This window comes from Mercurialis annua, linkage group LG3, assembly GCF_937616625.2.
Source record: "Mercurialis annua linkage group LG3, ddMerAnnu1.2, whole genome shotgun sequence".
Lineage (NCBI taxonomy): Eukaryota > Viridiplantae > Streptophyta > Magnoliopsida > Malpighiales > Euphorbiaceae > Mercurialis > Mercurialis annua.
This window is the reverse complement of record NC_065572.1, coordinates 1530101-1550422: the sequence shown is the minus strand read 5'-3', so window position 1 is coordinate 1550422 and position 20322 is coordinate 1530101. Positions and strand designations below refer to the sequence as shown.

The 20322-nt window shown below is 34.1% G+C and overlaps 4 protein-coding genes across 4 annotated transcripts; 3 read left to right on the top strand and 1 right to left on the bottom strand.

Moving 5' to 3' along the window:
- Positions 1–4687: 4687 nt before the first annotated feature.
- Positions 4688–12465, bottom strand: LOC126674677 (lon protease homolog 1, mitochondrial-like). The gene is made up of 20 exons (XM_050369158.2): positions 12002–12465; positions 11853–11918; positions 11520–11711; positions 11345–11410; positions 11187–11228; positions 10939–11061; positions 10309–10407; positions 10049–10114; positions 9867–9953; positions 9690–9729; positions 8861–9032; positions 8195–8319; positions 7897–8027; positions 7683–7787; positions 7427–7540; positions 7044–7211; positions 6735–6836; positions 6104–6316; positions 5334–5852; positions 4688–5181 (listed from the first exon to the last, which is right to left on the bottom strand). Exons 1-20 carry the CDS (start codon positions 12446–12448, stop codon positions 4996–4998), a joined length of 3063 nt encoding a protein of 1020 aa, XP_050225115.1. The 5' UTR covers positions 12449–12465; the 3' UTR covers positions 4688–4995.
- Positions 12466–13244: 779 nt separating this feature from the next.
- LOC126674680 (pentatricopeptide repeat-containing protein At1g09820) lies at positions 13245–15106 on the top strand. Its single transcript, XM_050369163.2, has one exon. The coding sequence runs from the start codon at positions 13307–13309 to the stop codon at positions 15104–15106; it is 1800 nt and encodes a 599-aa protein (XP_050225120.1). The 5' UTR covers positions 13245–13306.
- Positions 15107–15130: 24 nt separating this feature from the next.
- On the top strand, positions 15131–17055 carry LOC126674691 (probable inactive ATP-dependent zinc metalloprotease FTSHI 5, chloroplastic). The gene is made up of 5 exons (XM_050369177.2): positions 15131–15221; positions 16179–16379; positions 16462–16529; positions 16655–16742; positions 16833–17055. Exons 1-5 carry the CDS (start codon positions 15171–15173, stop codon positions 16863–16865), a joined length of 441 nt encoding a protein of 146 aa, XP_050225134.1. The 5' UTR covers positions 15131–15170; the 3' UTR covers positions 16866–17055.
- Positions 17056–18055: 1000 nt separating this feature from the next.
- Positions 18056–20275, top strand: LOC126674688 (uncharacterized). The gene is made up of 2 exons (XM_050369174.2): positions 18056–18404; positions 19385–20275. The coding sequence occupies exons 1-2, from the start codon at positions 18326–18328 to the stop codon at positions 20098–20100; spliced, it is 795 nt and encodes a 264-aa protein (XP_050225131.1). The 5' UTR covers positions 18056–18325; the 3' UTR covers positions 20101–20275.
- The last annotated feature ends 47 nt before the right edge of the window (positions 20276–20322 follow it).

Here is a 20322-nt window from a genome sequence, read left to right as displayed (position 1 = left end):
AATCTAAATCTATAAAATAAATAATTTTTCATCATATAATTTATATGAATCTATTCATCCATCGATCTAAACATTGTATTTATATGTAGGGGTGTACAAAACCGAACCAAAACCGAAAAATCGAACCGAACTGACAAATTCGGTTCGGTTCGGTTTGAGATTTCAAAGAAATTTCGGTTGGCTGGTTCGGTTCGGTTTTGAGTTAAAAAAAATTTCAGACAGATTTCTATGTAAACCGAACCGAAATAACCGAACCGAAATAACCGACCGAACCGACTGGTTCGGTTCGGTTTGAATTTTTTTTCTTTTCCTAAAATTTTGGTTCGGTTCGATTTTTAAAAGCCCAAAATTCGGTTCGGTTCGGTTCGGTTTGAACCGAATGCACACCCCTATATATATGATAGTAAGGTGTTAATTGAGACGACCCATAGACAAGAGACCGTCCTCTTTCTACCGACTAGAACACTCATAAAATATAATTTAGCGATTAGGCTGCCCTCTTTATACAATTGTTAATTTTTAGAAAAATAGAAAAATCGAACACTATATTATTTGATCTAAAAAGTTGAAAAATAATGGGACGATACTGTCCTTCAACCAACTAATTATTTTCCTTTTAAGTGTCAATAGACTTTAATTTCAGTGGCTTTTAGCATTTTGAAGAAGTGTTTTAAAAAAATTCACATTTTTTTCCGTTTTCTAGTTCTTTCTACAATTCACACGCTTTAAAAAATAGTTAAAATTTTTATCCTATGAGATCATCACTCAACAACAGCACCAACAAACCTAACGGCTTTTCTTCTGATTTACTAATATAGCCTACACTTGTTTCGCCTAATTGGTGAATGACTAAGCAGTGATTAGATGTGTATTACACATCGTTCAAAGATGAAATTAAATCTTAATTATTAAGATCTTAGATTTTAATTACAAGATATAATCATCTAAAAATATTTTACCTTTTTAACTTTAATAATTGAAAAGACGAGTACTTGTAGGAGAAATTGAACTCACAATTTAAACAATTTGCTGACAGACATTTATATCATCTGAGTTATAACTCGTTGGTAACTTATTTATTTATATTTTTTTAAATCGTCAATTTTATTATATATTCTCTACTTTTTAATTTCAATTGTATCCATTTTTTCAAATTAAATTTTTTTCACTTTTTAAAAGAATTCAAATATGTCCTTCATATTTAGTTCTAGTCCACATAAACCTTTAATATTCTAAAAATTACTGAAAACTTGGAACTTTTTTAAATATAAAGAATATATTTGAACTATTTTTAAATTAAAAATAATTCAAAAAATGAATACAATTTAAATTGAAAAACATGGTAAAATTGACGACTTTAAAAGTTTAGAATATAAACAAAAAGTTAAAAAATGAAATATTTTTGAATGATTAAGCCTAATTATGATTTGAGGGTATTTTAATTAGCTGTGTGTCCATTTCAAGATTTAGTTAGCTATATGTCTATTTCAAGATTTGTCACGCATGAATCATATAGATGATGCTTTTTAAGTCGGAAGAACGAAAACATTTCAATGGATAAATTAAAAAGCTTGGCACTTTAATTTACTGTTTTTTTAGTGATATGATGGATAATGTTTAGCAAAATCATTTCATTCTTTAGATTTTCTTTGGTCAGTCCAAAAATTTGGATAGGAAAGTTTTAAATAAAATCTCCAATTATAAGTATAGTTTGTGGAATTTACTTTACTTTGAAAATGACAGTTATATAATAACTATGTATTGTGCTAACTTTGTGATTTTGGTAGGTTTTACAGGGGGGTCTAATAACTAGAAGGTCTAAATATTTATTGTTCCGATTTGGATGATTTTATTTCTATTATAACCAACCCTGTCTAATTAATCAATTGGGATCGATTTTACTCTAGTGAACAGTTGTCTACTTAGTTAAATTCACACAAACGGAAAAACAAACATAAAAAATAATCATTTAATAACTGTCAATTTAGGTAACACCGACACTTCATTCAGTTCAAGTTTTCTGTTTCGGACACAGAATATCATTTTTAACATATAAAATCTTAAAATAATACCTTTTTTTCATATACGTGTGCATGTGTTCTGTTTTCCTGTGTCCGTGATAATTAGCTATCAAGTAAATAAAATCAAATTCAATTTGCTTAATTGAGTAGATTTGGTTATGATTGAATAAAATCATTCAAATTAAGGTTTAATTGACAAAATAAAAAGAAAGTAAGAATTAATAGAAGAGGTATGTATTTTAAAAATTTGAATCATCAAGCGTAATAGGAAATAAACTTTGTAGGTTAGAAATTCCCATATCCAATGGAAAAAAAATTGAGGGAAAAAATTAGTAACTTTAAGTGGGATGAAAAATATCTACTTTTTTGACAATATAATTTAAAAATGATAATGACCTAATCATATACTTTGATGACAATTCAAGGGTCATTTGATGGTGATTGTCTCAACTTAAGAAATTAGTCGCAATTCCAAGATTGAAACATTGGTCTACATATGATATATTTAATCATATGCACACACACAAATTCATTCTTTATTCGATAATATAAATTTCTTGGTGGAATTATGACCCAAAATGGTCCCTCCAAATCTCTCTCTCAAGCCTTATCCATTTTTTTGGCCTTTAATGTAATGTTTGATGTCATTCACATATTTTGGGACTTAGCTAGTGGCAATTTGATATTTGGGTATTTATTAATATATTTTGCATTAAATCACATGGTTTTTTTGGCATGTAATTTAATTTTTTTACAAAATGAGATTGATCTAAGGATGAGATCTTTGTGGGGTCTTTTGGGTATCATTTTTTATGTAATTTAATCATGAAGGTGCATGCACTCCATTTTAGTATATGATTAATTACTTACCCTAAATTAGATTTTGGCTTTATGTTTTAGTAAGAAAGCCTTGAAATATTACTAAATCCGATTATGTGATTGATGATTTTTTTAATTTTTGGTCATTGCATCTTTCTTCACTTTTGTTCAACTATTTAGTCATGGACAGAGTCCTAAAAAGTCTTGTTAATAGAAGTGATTATTTTTTATAATTATTTGATAATTTTAGATCGAATAATTATAAATGTTCGTATTATGCCTAGAAGGCATTAATAATAGTAATTATTAATAATAGCTACAAAGGTGAAAGTTTGTCATTGTTAATGCAATGTATAGTTGACTGCGTCACAAATAATTATATTGACCGTGTCCACCACTTGATACATGAATAGAATAAAATAAATTATTAAATGATAAAAAATTCTTATCAATTATTATATCACAGTAATAATCTATAGAAAATATATATAAAAAGTTTTCGACATAACGATAGAAAAGTACATGAACAAATGTGAGCATGCATTTACTTATCGGCGGTTTTGATTTCACGTCCTTTTCTAGGTATGCTTCTTACGGGGCTGCTTTCTTTTGCCTTTAAGTTAAAAATAGGAAAAAAATCAAGCAAACTCTACAATTAAATTACAGATAGAAAAGGGTATCTTTTTTGTCTACGCACATGAAACCACACGATTTGCGACATATCTATATAAGAAGCAAATAGTTAATATATGCCAAAAAAGAAGTTTTTTCATATGCAAAATTAGTGAATCACATTAGAACATGGAACTTTCTGATAATGACTTTGAATTATGTTTTTTTGGACAGAAATGGTATATGTTTATGGCTTAAAATTTAATGAATGAATACCCATCACAATTGTGGAGTGTGGGTGTTGGCAAGTCAAGCACACCACTCTTGAGTCCTGAGTCTCTTACTAGCATTACAATCAAATGCAATAAAATGTCATAAAAATGTTAAAGATCCCTAATAGAAATGGTGGGTCTATCGATTTCACATCAATAAAACTTTTGGACCGGTAAAAGGAGATTATTTTTCAAAGGAATATCAGTCACCAACCCACTCTATAACTATCCAATACTCAAGTCTATGACAAAAGTATGAGATCCTCAAGCAGAAAGTGTAAGTGTCAGGTGGCACTCAAACCTTCGAGACTTCCATGCTGCACATTATATTTATTAATTAAAATTGGATTCAGATTTTGTAACTCATCATCATATTGGACTATGGTCATGTTTGGTTCATGGAATAGGTGCGGAATGGAATAGCTATTCCGTATAGAATGAAAATTCTTTGCTTTGGTTCACGGAATAGGTATTCCACGGAATTGCTATTCCATGATTTTGTGGAATAAGTACTCCTCTCAAAAACTAAAGAATGGCTATTCCATTCCTTATGGAATGACTATTCTATTCCATACTATTCCATTCCATGAACCAAACATGGCCTATATGCAATGCAAACTTATTTATATATGATCATAGTGGACCCTCTTTTGATTTTCATCTTGCTTTTCCTGTTCTCCGCGTGCTCTCAAGATCTACAGCCAATTTGCAGCAATGGAAATATAAAAAAACGAAAACAAAAAGAAGTTGCAGAAAGAAAATCTTTAATTCTGATAGAGACATTGTTTATATTTATCATTTTCCACCAAGGAAATTTCTGATGATTCTCATTCTACGGAAATCGATCTTATGACGAGTATCCTGAACCAATGCCAATGTTTATATCTCGATGACAGGTTAAGACTAGACGTACACATGCTAAAAATATAACCGAACTTTCATTTTTCACTGTAACACTTGATGTTATCCCCAGCCTTTCAAAAATACTTCTATATGGGTGGCAATATAATACCTTGAAAAATTATGCTTATTACAAATTGGTGTTTATTTTCCTGTCAACTAGAATGTTAATAAAGAAACGGCAAATTATGACTCACCCATTTGATGGAACGAATCTTTACTTTGTTTCGAGACTGTCTGCATAAAAAATATGTTAATCATCATGGTACAGAACTGGGTTGGTTCCAGGGTCATAGTCACGAAGAACAGAAAAACTTCATCATCAGACCCAAAACGTAATCTTATCTCAAGAATGGAGTGTGTCGGAGGGTTTATTTTTCCTCATTCTGGTCATAACCAAAGGCTAAATCAAATATTTGGCTGTAGTCATCTACAAAGTGGACATCTAGGCCTTCTTTTACATTAGCAGCAAGTTCATCATAATCCCTTCTGTTGGCTGCTGGGAAAATAATGGTCTTCACGTCGCTCCTCCTTGCTGCTATTGTTTTCTCCTTTACCTGAATATACACAAAATACTGAAGTGTCAATACCCATGACGGTGAAAATGAAAAAACAGATAAAACAGAAAACTAGAAGGATTCTAACAAGAACATGGCGTCCACCAGAATATGTAATATAATAATATTATCAAGAGCTCATCAATACATACCCCGCCGATGGGAAGAATTTTCCCAGTAAGTGTAACCTCCCCAGTCATTGCAAGATCTTTCCTCACAGGTTTCTTCATGGCAAGAGACAGCAACGACGTTATCATGGTGCAACCAGCACTTGGCCCATCCTTAGGGGTGGCTCCTGCAGGAACATGGAGATGAACCTTGAAATTGGCAAAGAATGGGTTATCCGGTTCTTTCTCACTAAATATTGCTCTCGCAACAGTATGAGCAATTTGGGCACTTTCTTTCATAACTTCTCCAAGTTGACCGGTTAAATGAAGAGCTCCTTTTCCCTCTCCTTGCTCAATCTGAGTGGTCTCTATGTACAAGGTCGAACCACCCATAGCTGTCCATGCAAGACCCATCACAACACCAACAGGAGTCTGTTGATAGATACGCTCAGCATGGAAAACAGGCTTCCCAACAAAGTCAGCTAGGTTCGATGAATCAACCAACACCTTCTCAACGGCCTTAGTTACTTCACTTTCCTCAATTTTCTCTGATACAGTTGCTTCCTGTCACGATTATAAAAATGACAGTTAAAGAAAATTCAAAGGACACACTTAATTCAACCAGTTGGTCTATTTCTTGTTTTCTTTTTATTTCTAAAACCTATCAGAAAGCCCAATCTGGACTCTTAAGAAAGAAAAAAGACATTCGATCCTGATGTATTAAAGAAATTTTCTTTGTCGCCCAGAGAAAAGACCCAGTATAGCAACATCATATAGCTTGCACAGACGTCCATCAGTGCATAATTTGAACACACCTTTGAATCAGCATCTTGATCTACGAGACCATGAACCTGCTCCAATGGCGGTTCTGTCACCACAATCTCAGAGTCTACAGAAGTTTCATTATTTTGTTCACTGATGACACCCTCTTTTGATTGCGAAGAAGATTGATTATTTTCTGGTTCTGCTACTTTTGGCTCTTCTGAAGCTGCAGATTCCTCCACTTGACGTACAAGTTTCAAAGCAATCTGATCAGGCGAAATTACACATATTAAAGAAAGCAAACTCCTAAATACATTTATTGACAAGTAACAGCAGATATAGGCATCTCAACCACCATTTAAATGCTCCCAACATGTGCAATAATACAAAAAATTTAAGCAGCAAGGCAATAAGCACATTGAATGTTCAAGCATGCTTCGTTCATCTCAACTACCATGTAGTTGCTCCCATGACAGAGAGAGGGGTAGAAAAGTAATGTTTCAGCACCAGTAAAATCAGATGAATGCGCTTCGATAATTTTATTTTCATAAATCCAGGGGGAAGGGATCCAAGTTTTCAAACACCATTAAAACAATTTCCAACTACTGAAATATATACCGAATTAATGGTTAATGTCTTATCAATCTTTAAAGAATTCCAAGTTTTATTGAGCCTTATACAAACCTTACGGTATATCTTTTCTATATGCTTTTGAAGATTCCGAACCCCTGCTTCTCGGCAGTAATTTTCTATGAGGCCAAGAAGGGCAGCATCAGTTACTTCAACCTGGAATATTAAGTTGAACAAATTTAATAAGAAAATGATATGTGCAGCAATACTTATAATAGGTTCAACAGGAAGCACATGCTCTCAAAAATAATTTAAGAAAACATTTTAATTCAATAAAGTAGTAGGGTGTTAGAGACAAAAGTAAAAGATCAATTTAAATTATTCACGTTCACTTGGGGTAACAAACTATTGAGAGAAAAACACCTGTTCCGGCTTGATGCCACATGCTTCACGTGTTGACTTCTCCAAATAATCTCTGGCAATGTGCACTTTCTCATCAGTAATATACCCAGCGATTGCAATTACCTCCATTCTGTCCAAAAGAGGACCAGGTATCATGTCCACAACATTTGCTGTGCATACAAACAAAACCTGCAATAAAATGGTCAAATGATGAACAAACAAGCTATGAAATAAATAAATATACACATAGAAATACGTGCTTCAAAGTGTGTGGTCCTTATAAAAATTGCAAAATTTACCAATGACTTCATATATCTAAAGCACAACTTCCTCAAATATCTAAAGAACAACTTCAAAGGACACTTGGAATGCAATTAATGTTACTGTCGTATACGATAACCTACCTTTGATAGGTCAATTGGAACATCAAGGTAGTGGTCAAGAAAATTAGCATTTTGCTCTGGATCAAGAAGCTCCAACAAAGCACTTGCTGGATCACCAGCATGTCCTCTTCCCAACTGCCATTACTCACAGATATATATAAGACTAAACTTGCATAAGAAGATAAATTCACTATGGCCAGCCAAAGCAAAGTATTGTTGGGAGATGTAAAAAAGACGCTAAATTTAAGGTTAGCAAAACCAGCCAACATCAAAGTACCTTGTCAATCTCATCGATCAAAACGAGAGGGTTAGCAGTTCCAACATTTTTAAGACACTGCACCATCTTTCCTGGCATTGCACCAATATAGGTTCGACGATGCCCCTGAATTTAATCTCAAGTGAGATGGGAAGTGATAGATATAAGCTATATAATCTTAAGGTCAATGAATATAGATGCACTCATTATTTTCTCCAAAAGAAGTGTTAGCTACCTTAATTTCAGCAACATCAGATAACCCTCCTACTGAAAACCGAAAGAACTTCCGATTCAAAGCACGTGCAACTGAACGACCAATGCTAGTTTTTCCTACTCCAGGTGGGCCGGAGAGGCAAATGATTTTACCTGCAGGACATGCGATATTACACATTACTTCTGCTCCAACAATCTAACTAGCAAGCATATCATAGATAAGTGGAATACATGTATATAAATTCTAAGTAAACAATAACATTGATGCAAAGTCTGCTTCAGCTTTAAAATAAAAATATAAGAAAAGAATTCAAACCAACCTTGTGAAGTTCCTCTTAATTTTCCAACAGCTATAAACTCCAATATCCTTTCCTTGACATCGGTTAGTCCATAATGGTCCTCATCAAGAATTTTTTGTGCCCGAAGGATGTCAAAATTCTCATCGCTGCAAATGAAATTTTGGCAAATATAAATACGGCAACTCTCATGTTCGGTGCGAGTAACATAATATTGTTTTCAAAACCCATTATCTAAGCTAGACACCTTTTCAAATAACTGGGTTGAAGAAGAAAGAACATAAAATTTAGTAGCTTCACTGTGGCAAATACTATGAAAATTATATAGTACAACTTTTATTACTACGTAACAATACAGGTCAAAGCAAATAATAGCTAAATTTCACAGTTAAGGTAGAGCAGAAAGTCACTGGAGTTGTCTTACACATAAATTTACTCTGTGTGATTGTACACATCTGTTGATAAAATTTGTCTTATTTATGTAATCATTAAGAAACAAGTAACATATATTTACTCAATCCGTTCCAAAACTTGAGCCACGCAAGCAATGAAACAGGTTCACAACCCATATTTCCAAAAAAAAAACGTTGTTTATGCCCATCAACCTGGCTTCTAATACATTGATATCACCATAATCAAATAAAACTTCTCTGGAGACATTAAGAATATGCAGCAAAGAAAGAAAAATACCTATAATTACCCCATGGCAATGCAGTCAACCAATCCAGATAATTACGAGTAACATTAAATTCACTTGAACTGGCCTCTAAAAGCTGCAACTTTGTAAGCTCTTCTTCTATTACTTGTAAGACATGTGCTGGAATTTTATCCTTCTTTGGTTCGATCCTTTCTCGAAACTTCGCTGCGCCCAAGGAATACAAAAATATTGAAACTATCAATTACAATCCAGAGTTTGACCCACACTGTCTTGAGATCAAGAAAACTACAGAGCTAAAATAACAGAAAAATGTATGCCATATCTGAACTTGTACTAGTATGACAAGAAACAATATGAATGCTTTCCTAGTAAAATAACACCTGGAAAGAATCTTTTTGGAGGCTCTTTTAGGAAGGAGGCAAAACAGCAGGAACAGTAAAAGAAAGCGATGGAAGAAAAAGTACATTAAGGGTCCATATGGGAAGACATAGATATACAATCCATTGGTATTGTTTTCAATTTTCATCTCCTGGAACTTGACTTGAAATTTGTTCGAGTATGAAGTTCATAAGTTACAAGGCATACAGCAAAAGTTGGTCTCTGAAAACATTACTGTTAATTTATGTCCAAGACTCCAAATTAATCGATTAAATTTGAGTGATCCAAAATTTCAACCATTGCGTTAAGCTACATCAAGCAGCAGAGTTTTGCAATGCAGCTTGATATCATAGCTTCATGGATATGCATCAGTACAAACTTATTACCCTCCACAACCTCAGTGAATCTGTGATAGTATATGAAGCGTATATTTCCATTAAAAGATGATCTAATTCGAATAAAAGATAATTCAGAGAAACTAACCTGAGAGTGCAGTTTTGTCATCCGTTTCCAATCCGAGTTCCTGCAGCAACATGGATCATATTCCAGTTAAGTAGGGGAAACAAACAAAAAATGACGTTTCTACTTACTAATGCACTAGTAGTGAGAGCTTATATGATAATAGATAAAGATCATGCAAAGTGAAGTACAGAAAAGTACCTTCTTTATGGCCTTAAGTTGTTCATTCAACAAGTATCGGCGCTGCTCTCCACTTATCTTTTCTTCAATTGCTTTGGCAATTGATTCCTAAATGTGATTCCAGCAAGCTAATTAGTGAGAACCAAAACAAATGATAATAACAGCCCAAGACACATTTGAAATGAAACAACTAATGTAGCTACCTGAATCCTGCTAATTTCCACTTCTTTCTTCACCAGTTCCAGTGTTAGTTTCAATCGTTTATCAACCTGCAGTGCACAATGCACATTGTTACAGAAAAAAAAATCCACATATAAAACAAGCTCAAATAAGAAGGTGTTGAGCTGAAGGTACAATCTTTTGCTGATTAAAGTTGACAGAAAATAGTCCAAATTATAGTCAACAAAGGAAGCACAGATATCTTACAGATATGTCATAAAGATAAAATTATACCGCAACTTACATCAAGCTCTTCAAGCACTTCCTGACACTGCAATTTGTTTGCACCAGATATTGCAGCACCAAAATCAGCCAACCTTGGAAAATTGAAGTCACCTATATGCTGCAGCAATTGAGGAAAATAAAATAACAATTAGAGCAACAGGAAGCCTACTAATTATGCAGTACTTGCACATATAAAGACATAGATAGGACTATAAATCTGGGAAGATTGTAGCTGTATTACTACTATCACTGAAGATTATATCATCGACAAGGCTGTGAAATACGAGACATTTAGCTTGATATTTGCATACATAAAAGAGAAAATACAGCATGGTTATTACACTTTCGCCTCAACCTTCTTTGTCAATAACTCAACTTTGATCGGAGTTACATATCAGAAGCAAGAGACTCGCAGTTTTTGAAGGAAGCAGCAAAAAACAAAAGCTTTGAATAATAAACTTTAAGTCATTTCAAGGCAAGATTGATAAACATGGTCTCTGATAAGCCTATTAACAAGATTCTAGCATGAAGGTAGTCATTACAAATCACACAATGTAAAAGGTAATAAAGTATAATGTAGAAACACTTTTTAAGAGATCTAGCAAAAATTAAAAACCAACCACATTCAAAATGAAGAAAAGGAACATACCTGAGTATACGTTTGAACATGATCTCTCCAAAGGGAACTTATTTTCAAAACATCTCTTAGGGTTGAAATAACTTCAAACGATGTTGCTTTTATGACATCATCATCCTTGTTATATGGATTTTCCTGCAAGGTGGAAAGGCAAGTTTGTGATGGAAAGGCTTCGAGATATGTCTTCTATGTATGCAATATCACTTCTGATAAAACAACAAGTACAATAATTAATTTTGAACGTAAAATAGAGAGCATACTTTGAGATGATCAACTTTGACAGTCAGGGGATCCTCGCTAACCTGTGCAGAAGCCATACAATTTTCAGTAAGAACTTTGTAGCTAAGACTAAGGACTAAGGACAAGATCATGGAATCACAAATGTAGGATGACAGCATAATCAGCATATAGTTCTTACCATCTCTGTTATTCGAAGTCGTCTATGACCAATAAGGATGACCTGGTCTCCTTGGATACTTGAAATCTGATATCCCAACCACAGATATGTCATCAGCATTTTTTAACTTCCTTATTATAGACTTATTTTACCGAGGCATAAAAAAAGAACAAAAAAGATGCAACATAATGAGCACCTGAGCAAGTGTGCCAACTTCATGAAGACGACTAAGCAACTCTTTTCCCTTAAAGTCATATATGTTTTTATCCGATTCAGAACCAGTTATGATACTGGGATCAGTACCTGGCTCATCTTTAACAAGAAATGCACCAGCATACGGGGCTTGCCTTTTTCGACTTTCTTGTAAAGCCGCCAATAATTTTGGATCCTGACATTAATAAAACAGTAAATTTACAAGTAAGTTGACATAAAACAGGATGAAATTCAAGATTTCAGCTGAATAAAAGACTGATCACACATTCTGATTGAGCTTTAAAATCAATGAAAGAGCGAAAAAAACCCGCTATACCTTGACATAAATTGGCATGTAGAAACCAGGAAACAGAGGTCTATGTGGCAAAGGTAAAGCCAAAACCTGCACAAAAAAATTAATCCAGACTAAATTAATGATGAAAATAAGTGCCAATTAACTTTTTAAAAAAAATGTATAATACTAACCGTGAGATAATCCTCGGGGCGAGGGCTAGTAGGCACAATTGCATTGGTAGAATCCGCGGCGGCATCGGAGGCGGCATCGGCGCTCTTTACATCAATCTCAACGAGTTCTCCAGTACCATCACCGGAAGAATTGGAGCAAAAGAAAGCTTTGTGATAGAAATTAGGGGTTTGGGAATTTCTCCGGGAGAAAGAAGTGATTGAATTGAATGCTTTGAGTAACGGAGACGATGATTCAGCGGTGGCTAGGCGGTGGTGGAACTGGCGAGCTGAAGAGGAGGAGAGGAGCTTTAACATTGTTGGTGAATTTGGAGGTGGAAATGGTGGAGGGGTAAATTGGGAAATGGAAAATTTGGGGGTTGATCTTTGGGTTAGTTTAGAAGTGCCATTGGAATTGGAAGAGAAGAAGTTTGGAGAAGGGGTTTTGGTAGTGGAAGAAAAGCCCTTCATAAACCCTCTTTCTTTTTGTTTTGCTTTGTGTTTTATGACCAATTTGCCCCTCTCTTCTTTTAGGTGTTGATACTTGTTAAATAATTAAACTTTGATTACCAATTAAATGATTCTTTCCTTAATTCTATGCAATATACAAACAAAAGTTAAACTTCATCAAAAAAATTAATCTTAAAATTAAACTAATATTACAATTAAACACAGTCACACGAACCTATTCCAAGTGACTAGACTCTTCAAATTCATTCATAAAATCTCTGTTTTAAATTTTAGCATCAAATTTTAAACATCACACTAACAATTAACTTCTATTTTTAATAAAAAAAATATGTTGATTACATTTTTTAATTTAAATTTTAATAAATTTATAAATTTAAAATATAGTAAAATAAATAAGTTTACAGATTATATATTTTGAATTGAACATCAATTTTATAAATTTAAAAAGATAATTTAAAATATTATTTTAAAATAATATATCATATGAAAAATATAGATTTCAATTTTCTCATATGAGAATTTAAATAATAAATTTTGAAAATGTAATTTTTTTTAAATTGATATCGAATATGCAATTTATTTCAAATAGCAATATTTTATATCTTTTTGATTTAATTAAACAAAATTAAATTAAAGCAATTTTTAATTTACTAAAATATTACACTAGATTGCCACAGCTTATTTTGATTTCAAAGATGTTAATACTCCTGCTTTAATTTAATGAGAAAATAGAAATCAAAAGGGTAAAATTGGTAAATGCAACTTCTGCTTTACTTTCTAGAACTATCAATTATCATCGTTTACTAGAAGATAGTACTCTATTCTTATTCAATTTTACTTGAGAAAAAAATCTGTTTAATGCATCTCAATCCCCATAATTTTCCGGGAAAATTTCTCCACACTGTCATTTTCCCGAGAAACAAACAACTCTTCAGCAAATTCAGTTCATCATGTACAAACATTCCAAACATTACAGACCTGCTATCAAAGCAGCACTGGTCAGAGCTGAAAACCCATCTCAAAAACACAAATTCAAACACAATTCTTCACCAATTACTCACTTCAAATTCAGACCCAGAGCTCACTCTCAGGTACTTCACTTGGTCCCAAAAGGAGCTCAAAGTTTCACACTCGTTAGAATTTACTTTTAGAATGCTACACTCACTTGCATCTGCTAAAAAGTACTCAAAAATCAGATCTTTTTTAGATAATTTTGTCAAGAATTTTGAGAATTATTCAGTTTCTTTGATTTTTCATGCAATTTCAGTTGGTGGGGAGTATTTTTCTGTTAATTCGGTTATTGCTGACATGTTGGTATGGGCATATATGAAGCATTTGAAAACCCAGTTGGCATTTGAGGCTTTTAAGAGGGCTGGTGATTATGGGTTTAAATTGTCTGTTTTGTCTTGTAATCCGTTGTTGAGTGGCTTGGTTAAGGAGGGTCGAGTTAGGGATATGGAGTTTGTGTATAAGGAGATGATTAAGAGAAGGATTCAACCTAGTTTGATTAGTTTTAATGTTGTGGTTAATGGTTTGTGTAAAGTAGGGAAATTGAATAGGGCTGGTGATGTTCTTGAGGATATGAAAGTACGGGGAGTATCGCCGAATGTGATTACGTATAATACTCTTATTAATGGGTATTGTAAGACGGCTAAGATTGGGAAGATGTATAAAGCGGATGCCATTTTGAAAGAGATGACGGCAAATGGGATCTGCCCAAATGAGGTGACTTTCAATACTTTGATTGATGGATTTTGCTTGGATGGGAATGTGTCGAATGCATTGAGGGTGTTCGCGGAAATGAATAAGCAAACTGTCAAACCTAATGTGGTTACTTATAATGTGTTGATCGATGGGCTATGTCGGGATGGCAAGGTTAGTGAAGCTAATGCTTTATTGGATCAAATGGTTGATTCGGGTTTAAAGCTGAATGTTATTACTCATAATGCACTTATAAATGGGTTTTGCAAGAACAAGATGATGAAAGAAGCCTGTAAATTATTTGATGATATGCCAAAACAAGGAATAGCTCCTAACGTCACAACCTACAACACGTTGGTTGATGCTTATTGTAAGGATGGTAATCTCAAAGATGCATTTGCACTACTTAATATAATGTTAGGCAAAGGGGTTTGCCCTAATTTGTCGACTTACAACTGCTTAATTGCCGGTTTATGTAGAAAGGGAGATATGGAAGCAGTCAAAAATCTTGTGGGTGAAATGGCTAGCAAGAATTTAACAGCTGATCTTATCACATATAATATATTGATAGATTCATTATGCAACAAAGGGGAATCGAGAAAGGCAGCGAGACTTGTGGTTGACATGTCGAGAAAAGGGTTGAAACCTAGTCATATAACATACAACACTTTGATGGATGGCTATTGTAGGGAAGGAAATCTCAAGGCAGCACTAAACGTGAGGATGCAAATGGAGAAAGCACGGAAACTCCCCAATGTTGCAACATACAATGTGCTAATAAAGGGGTTATGTAGAAAAGGTAAACTTGAAGATGCAAATGGGCTTCTTAATGAGATGTTAGAAAAGGGTTTGGTTCCAAACAGAACTACATATGAAATTGTTACGGAGGGAATGATGGAGAAAGGCTTTGTTCCAGACATAGAAGATCATCTGTATAATGTTAAAGTCGGCTCTTAAACAGCGCAAGAGGCAAGTGGAAGTGGCATTTTCTATATGTTAATGCTCGCATTGAAGAGTCTAAATGAACGGATCTGACAGCTTGACTCGTCTAAAGATGGTCTTGCTAAGCATGGTACTTCTCACAAACAAAATATTGCATCAGTTGCTGTGATGAAGCTTTCATTATTTTTGTTACAGGGACAGAGACTGGGGGAATTTTCCAATGAGGTAAAATTGCTGTTGAAAATTCAGCACAACAACCTGGCCAGTTTGCTAGATTGTTGTGTAGAAGTATTAAAGAAGATGCTTGTATATGAATATCTCCAAACAGAAGCCTTGATTATTTTCTCTTTGGTTAAAAATTACCCTGTATTTGGTTTAACAATTGACTTTTGTTTTGTTTTTTCATATTTAATTATTGGGCACTGAATATAAAAGGAAGTGGTGAATCTTTATTTGCATTCATAACTTGTTTTCTCTTTAGACGAGGACTTCCATACCAATAATTTGGAGTAATAACTTGACTTGATTTCCAAGAGGTTTGTGTATGATGACGGGAAATATTAGTCTAGAAACCATTGAAACTATTTCTTTTGAGGAGGCTTCCCAACATTTATATTGCTTTTAAACTACCAAAATCTGTTTCTTCTTTCTCTTTACTACTCTGATATCAACTTGATGTTTGTACAGGTTAAGTCAACCTTTCAACAATTTTTTCTTTCATATTTTAGTTTTTACTAGGTAAAATGCATGTTGCTGATAGTTTCTTACGGACCCAAAGGTCACAGTTGAAGAATTTGGAATTAGTCTCATGAGGCGGCTGTTAGTTTTATATTTATCATTGAAAACAATTAGAAGCCAAATTTTTGCTATTAATTGACTCTCTGGTGGCTTATTTATCTGATTGATGTGGAAAGTGGAAACTACACCTCAGTTTAGATTTATGTTGCTATGTTTGTTGCATGTGCCTAATTACATTTTACCTAATGCTTTCATCTTAATGTTGTCATTGGTTGTTTTTTTTGTAAAGTTGGATGCAATTTTTTAGTTAATTTGTGTTATAAACCTTTCATGTAGTTGTTAATTGCAGGAGCGTGTTCTTCTGGATCGAGATGGAGTGATCTCAAAGACATGGTATAATGAAGAGAAAAATAGGTGGGAAATGGACCCCATTGCTGTTTCATATGCTGTCTCGAAGAAATTAGCGGAGCATGCTAGAATTAGGCATGATTGGGGTGCCATGTACATTGCATTAAAGGCGGATGACAAGGAGTTCTATGTCGACATTGATGTATATCTTTTTGCTATCTACTCGAGCTCTTCTTGTAAGTCATTGTTGACATGCTTTTCTTAACCTTATTGTTTTGGTCCAGGAATTTGACATGCTCTTTGAAGATTTTGGAGGTTTTGATGGGTTATACATGAAAATGCTTGCCCAGGATGTCCCAACTTCCTTTTCGTGGATCCCCTTGAATTTGCATCAGCAGTTTCTTTTGACAATGAGGCTGATTCGCGACAATGTATAAAAGGAATATGGAAGACTAAAATTGTTTCTTACGGAAGGGAATGGATGCTAGAGAAAATGAGGAACATAAATGATGATATAATGATGGTGATTGTGTTTCCAGTTGCGGAGTTCATCATTCCTTATCCGGTAATTGATTTTTGATGAATGCAGTAGTGGTTACATCGCACTTGAGTATGCCATGCATGGTTATTCATCCGTGAAGACTGATGTTTTCAGCTATGGAGTTCTGTTACTGGAGATTGTAACTGAGACGAAAAATGACAGCCAACGTCTTAAGCTATGTAAGTTAATGTCTTATATAATTACGAACCATATAACTTATAATGCACTTACATTATGAATGCTTATAGTTTGATAATTGATAAACAGTCTGAATCCATCCAGGCTGTTTCCGAATTTTACAACCCAAAACCAAACTTATAAAGCAGTTAATATGCTAGTTTTCTCTTAATTATTTCTTTCCAGGCCCATACAAGTTAAATACAAGTTAACATGTTACTAACTAATGTAAGAGATGTTTTTGGTACATCCAGGTGGTATAACTATAGAGGTCGAAGAGATACCTGAAAATACATCATTATTTGTAATTACATTTGCATTGCAGAGTAAAAAAATCATGTAGTTGCTCAAAGCTCATCCTGTTCATATTATTTTCTGAAACATGATTTGACATTTTAAGTTAGCAGGACGGAAACGAGAATAATCCGCCCAATGGATGCTTATTTGGCTAGAAATGCTTGTAGTACAATTCTACGTTTCGTTTGGAATTCTGTTTCGGAAAGAAAAATGATATTAATTAAATGTATTTTGGCTGGCCATGATAAAAATGATACCATTAAAATGTATACTGCATGATTCTTTCAAAGTTTTTACTGCATTATATATGAAGTTAAAAACATGATCTGATTACATGAATGTTTTGACCTCTGCGAGTGTTTTAAATTTTAAAGTTCACATTTCACGCAACAGTTTTCTATTTTCTTCCCATTTTGAGACTTTGTTTTTGTTTTATTTTAATTAGTTAAAATGGTATGATTTGCAATAAATGAAGAATATTGTTTTTAATTTTGGTTTGGTTCTTGCCGTTAGTTAAGTGAATCGACTAAAAAAAATTCGAACTTCAATATTTTATCATTTTATTCATCTACGTATATAAAAATATTTAGGCAAAAGGCTCACTTTAGCCTCCGAGGTCGGACCGAAGGCTAGGAAAAAAAAAAAGTAAACTATCATTTTTAAGGCTAGAAAAAAAAGTAAACTATCATTTTTAAAAAATATGGTAATGAAATTTATAAAATTAGGCTAAATTTCTCTTGACATCCTTCACATTCTAGATCCAAACAAATAAACAACTTTTTTTATTTATGCATAAAAGAATACCCGTTGAAAAATCTAGAAACTATAAAGTTGAAATCCAAATTTAATAAATCCGGTCCAAGATATTAGGCAATTTTAAAGGAGAATTGCAAACGAGAAACGACACAGTTTCGAAGAAGAAAATTAAACGGTGCGCGTTGAGTGGGTCGGAAAATTCGTTATTTGGGTTCAACTTCAAAGCAAAGAATTTTCTTCTTCGTCTCCGCTTTGGAATTTGAACTTTCAATATTTTAATCACTAAATCCCTAAATTTAAGAACTAGACTGAGAGCGTTTTTCTTAAATCAAATCAAACTAATATTAGCAGTGAATAGGCTTCAAATTGACCCCGAAATGTTGGATTTGGATTTTGAAAAGAAGCGGGTTTATCTTCTTATCTTCATTATAGGAGTCATCGGTCTCAGTATCACTGGTATGTTTTCTTTGTTTTTTAGGGTTTCTTTTGAGTTTATTCTTTTGCAAGTACTTATGGGATCCAAGTAAGAGTTAACAATCTTTATTTTAGTGTCTATTGATTAAGTGGTTAATAATTGTTTGAATATAAAATGTTTGGATCATGGTAAATGTGTATCTATTCAGTATTGAAGTTCATTTCTGGGTTTGGTCCGGTGGTTTAAGCCTCCGCCATTTGGATGCCATGGTCGCGGATTTAAATCCCGGCTACTCCCTTTTCGAAAAATGGAGTGGTTGGACTGGGCTGCTGGCCATTATAGCCTGGATTTACCGGGTATGTGGGCTTGCGGGTGGTCCACATTCCGGGGGTTGACAGTGATCCTGGGCATCGGTTCCGGGATTGAGTCCTTGTTAGCAGAAAAGGTTCTTTTCTTTTGAAAGCTAAGTATGAGTGGTTAGATATTATTAATCTGGGAAATGATACAAGATGAAATTCTGACTATTTCCAAAGATTCATCTATTGATTTGCATCGACCCTTTTTTCAGTTTGTTATTGGTGGACAGAATAGAGAAATGGGGTAGTTTCAGAAGTAATAGAAATTGTAAAACTGAAGATGCGTTATAACTTTCAGATGTTTAAGGTTCAATTTGTTGCCGTGTTGTGATCCATCATTGCTTTTGCTTACTAATGAATTCAAAATTGAAATTGTTGAGACTAGTCTACGATCTTAATCATTTGCCTCTCGACATCTTATATAAATTGCTAGAGTTTTCAACGAGTATCTCTTATTTATATGCATGCATAAAACATCTTGTTCTGTAATAATGCAATTTTGGGGGAAATCAGGATCAGATCAATGCTTTTGGAAATGTTACCTCCTTGGAATTAGTTTGTATTATTGTTTGTTCAGAATTACGGAACTTTAAGAGCATGTCATGGGCATTGGTTTAATTTTACTTCGAAGATTGCTGATATGACTCATCTTTTGCTTTTTATAGCTGAAAAATGTCGGGAACTAGTTGGGGAAAATTCGTCATCTCAGAGTGGGAAGTTTACGATATTTAATTGCTTTGACATGAGCACCGGAACCCTCGCGTGCACAGTGAAGGAAGGAGTGAAACTATACTTCTACAATATCCGGTCTTCTCATGTTGAGAAAGCTAGAAACCTTGCAATTGAGCGTGCGTTACTTGATGCATTGGGGCAGGGAATGGTAGCTAAAGATGCTGCTACTCAAGCACAGAAAGAAGGGGCAAAGGCCGCAAAATTAGCAACCCGGCAAGCGAAACGCATTATAGGTCCCATTATTTCTTCCGGGTGGGACTTTTTCGAAGCTCTTTATTATGGAGGTACTGTTACAGAAGGATTTCTAAGGGGTGCTGGAACATTGGGTGGTGCTTATGCCGGAGGGTTTCTTGGTGAGGCTAGGCTTGGGCGGTTTGGCTATCTTGTCGGAAGTCATTTGGGCAGTTGGTTTGGTGGTAGGATAGGGCTAATGGTATACGACGTGGTTAGTGGAGTTCATTATTTCATTCAAGATTTCCAATCAGGAGATGGTGTAGTTAGTGAAATTTTTGAAAAGATCGAAGCTCGTGAGGATTCTTCCGACTATGAAACTCCTGCATACTCGAGCTCTGAGAATTCCGAGGACTCCAGTTTCTACGAAGCTCCATCTTTTGAAAACTCAGAATCATACGACAGTTCCGAACTATAGGGAAAACATAAATAGGTCTTCTAGTGGTTTCTTTGAACAATTTTTCTTCTGTAGATGTGATATTGTAACTTGTAAGAGCTATATAGTTCAGTTCAGTCAGGAAAAAGTAGTGTATAAATTACACGACAACAATGTTATAGCTTGGGTTGGATGTATTTTATTTGAGTTCTTATAAGCCCGTAGCCAGAATATTTTTATCAGAGTATTGAAGAACAACATGGT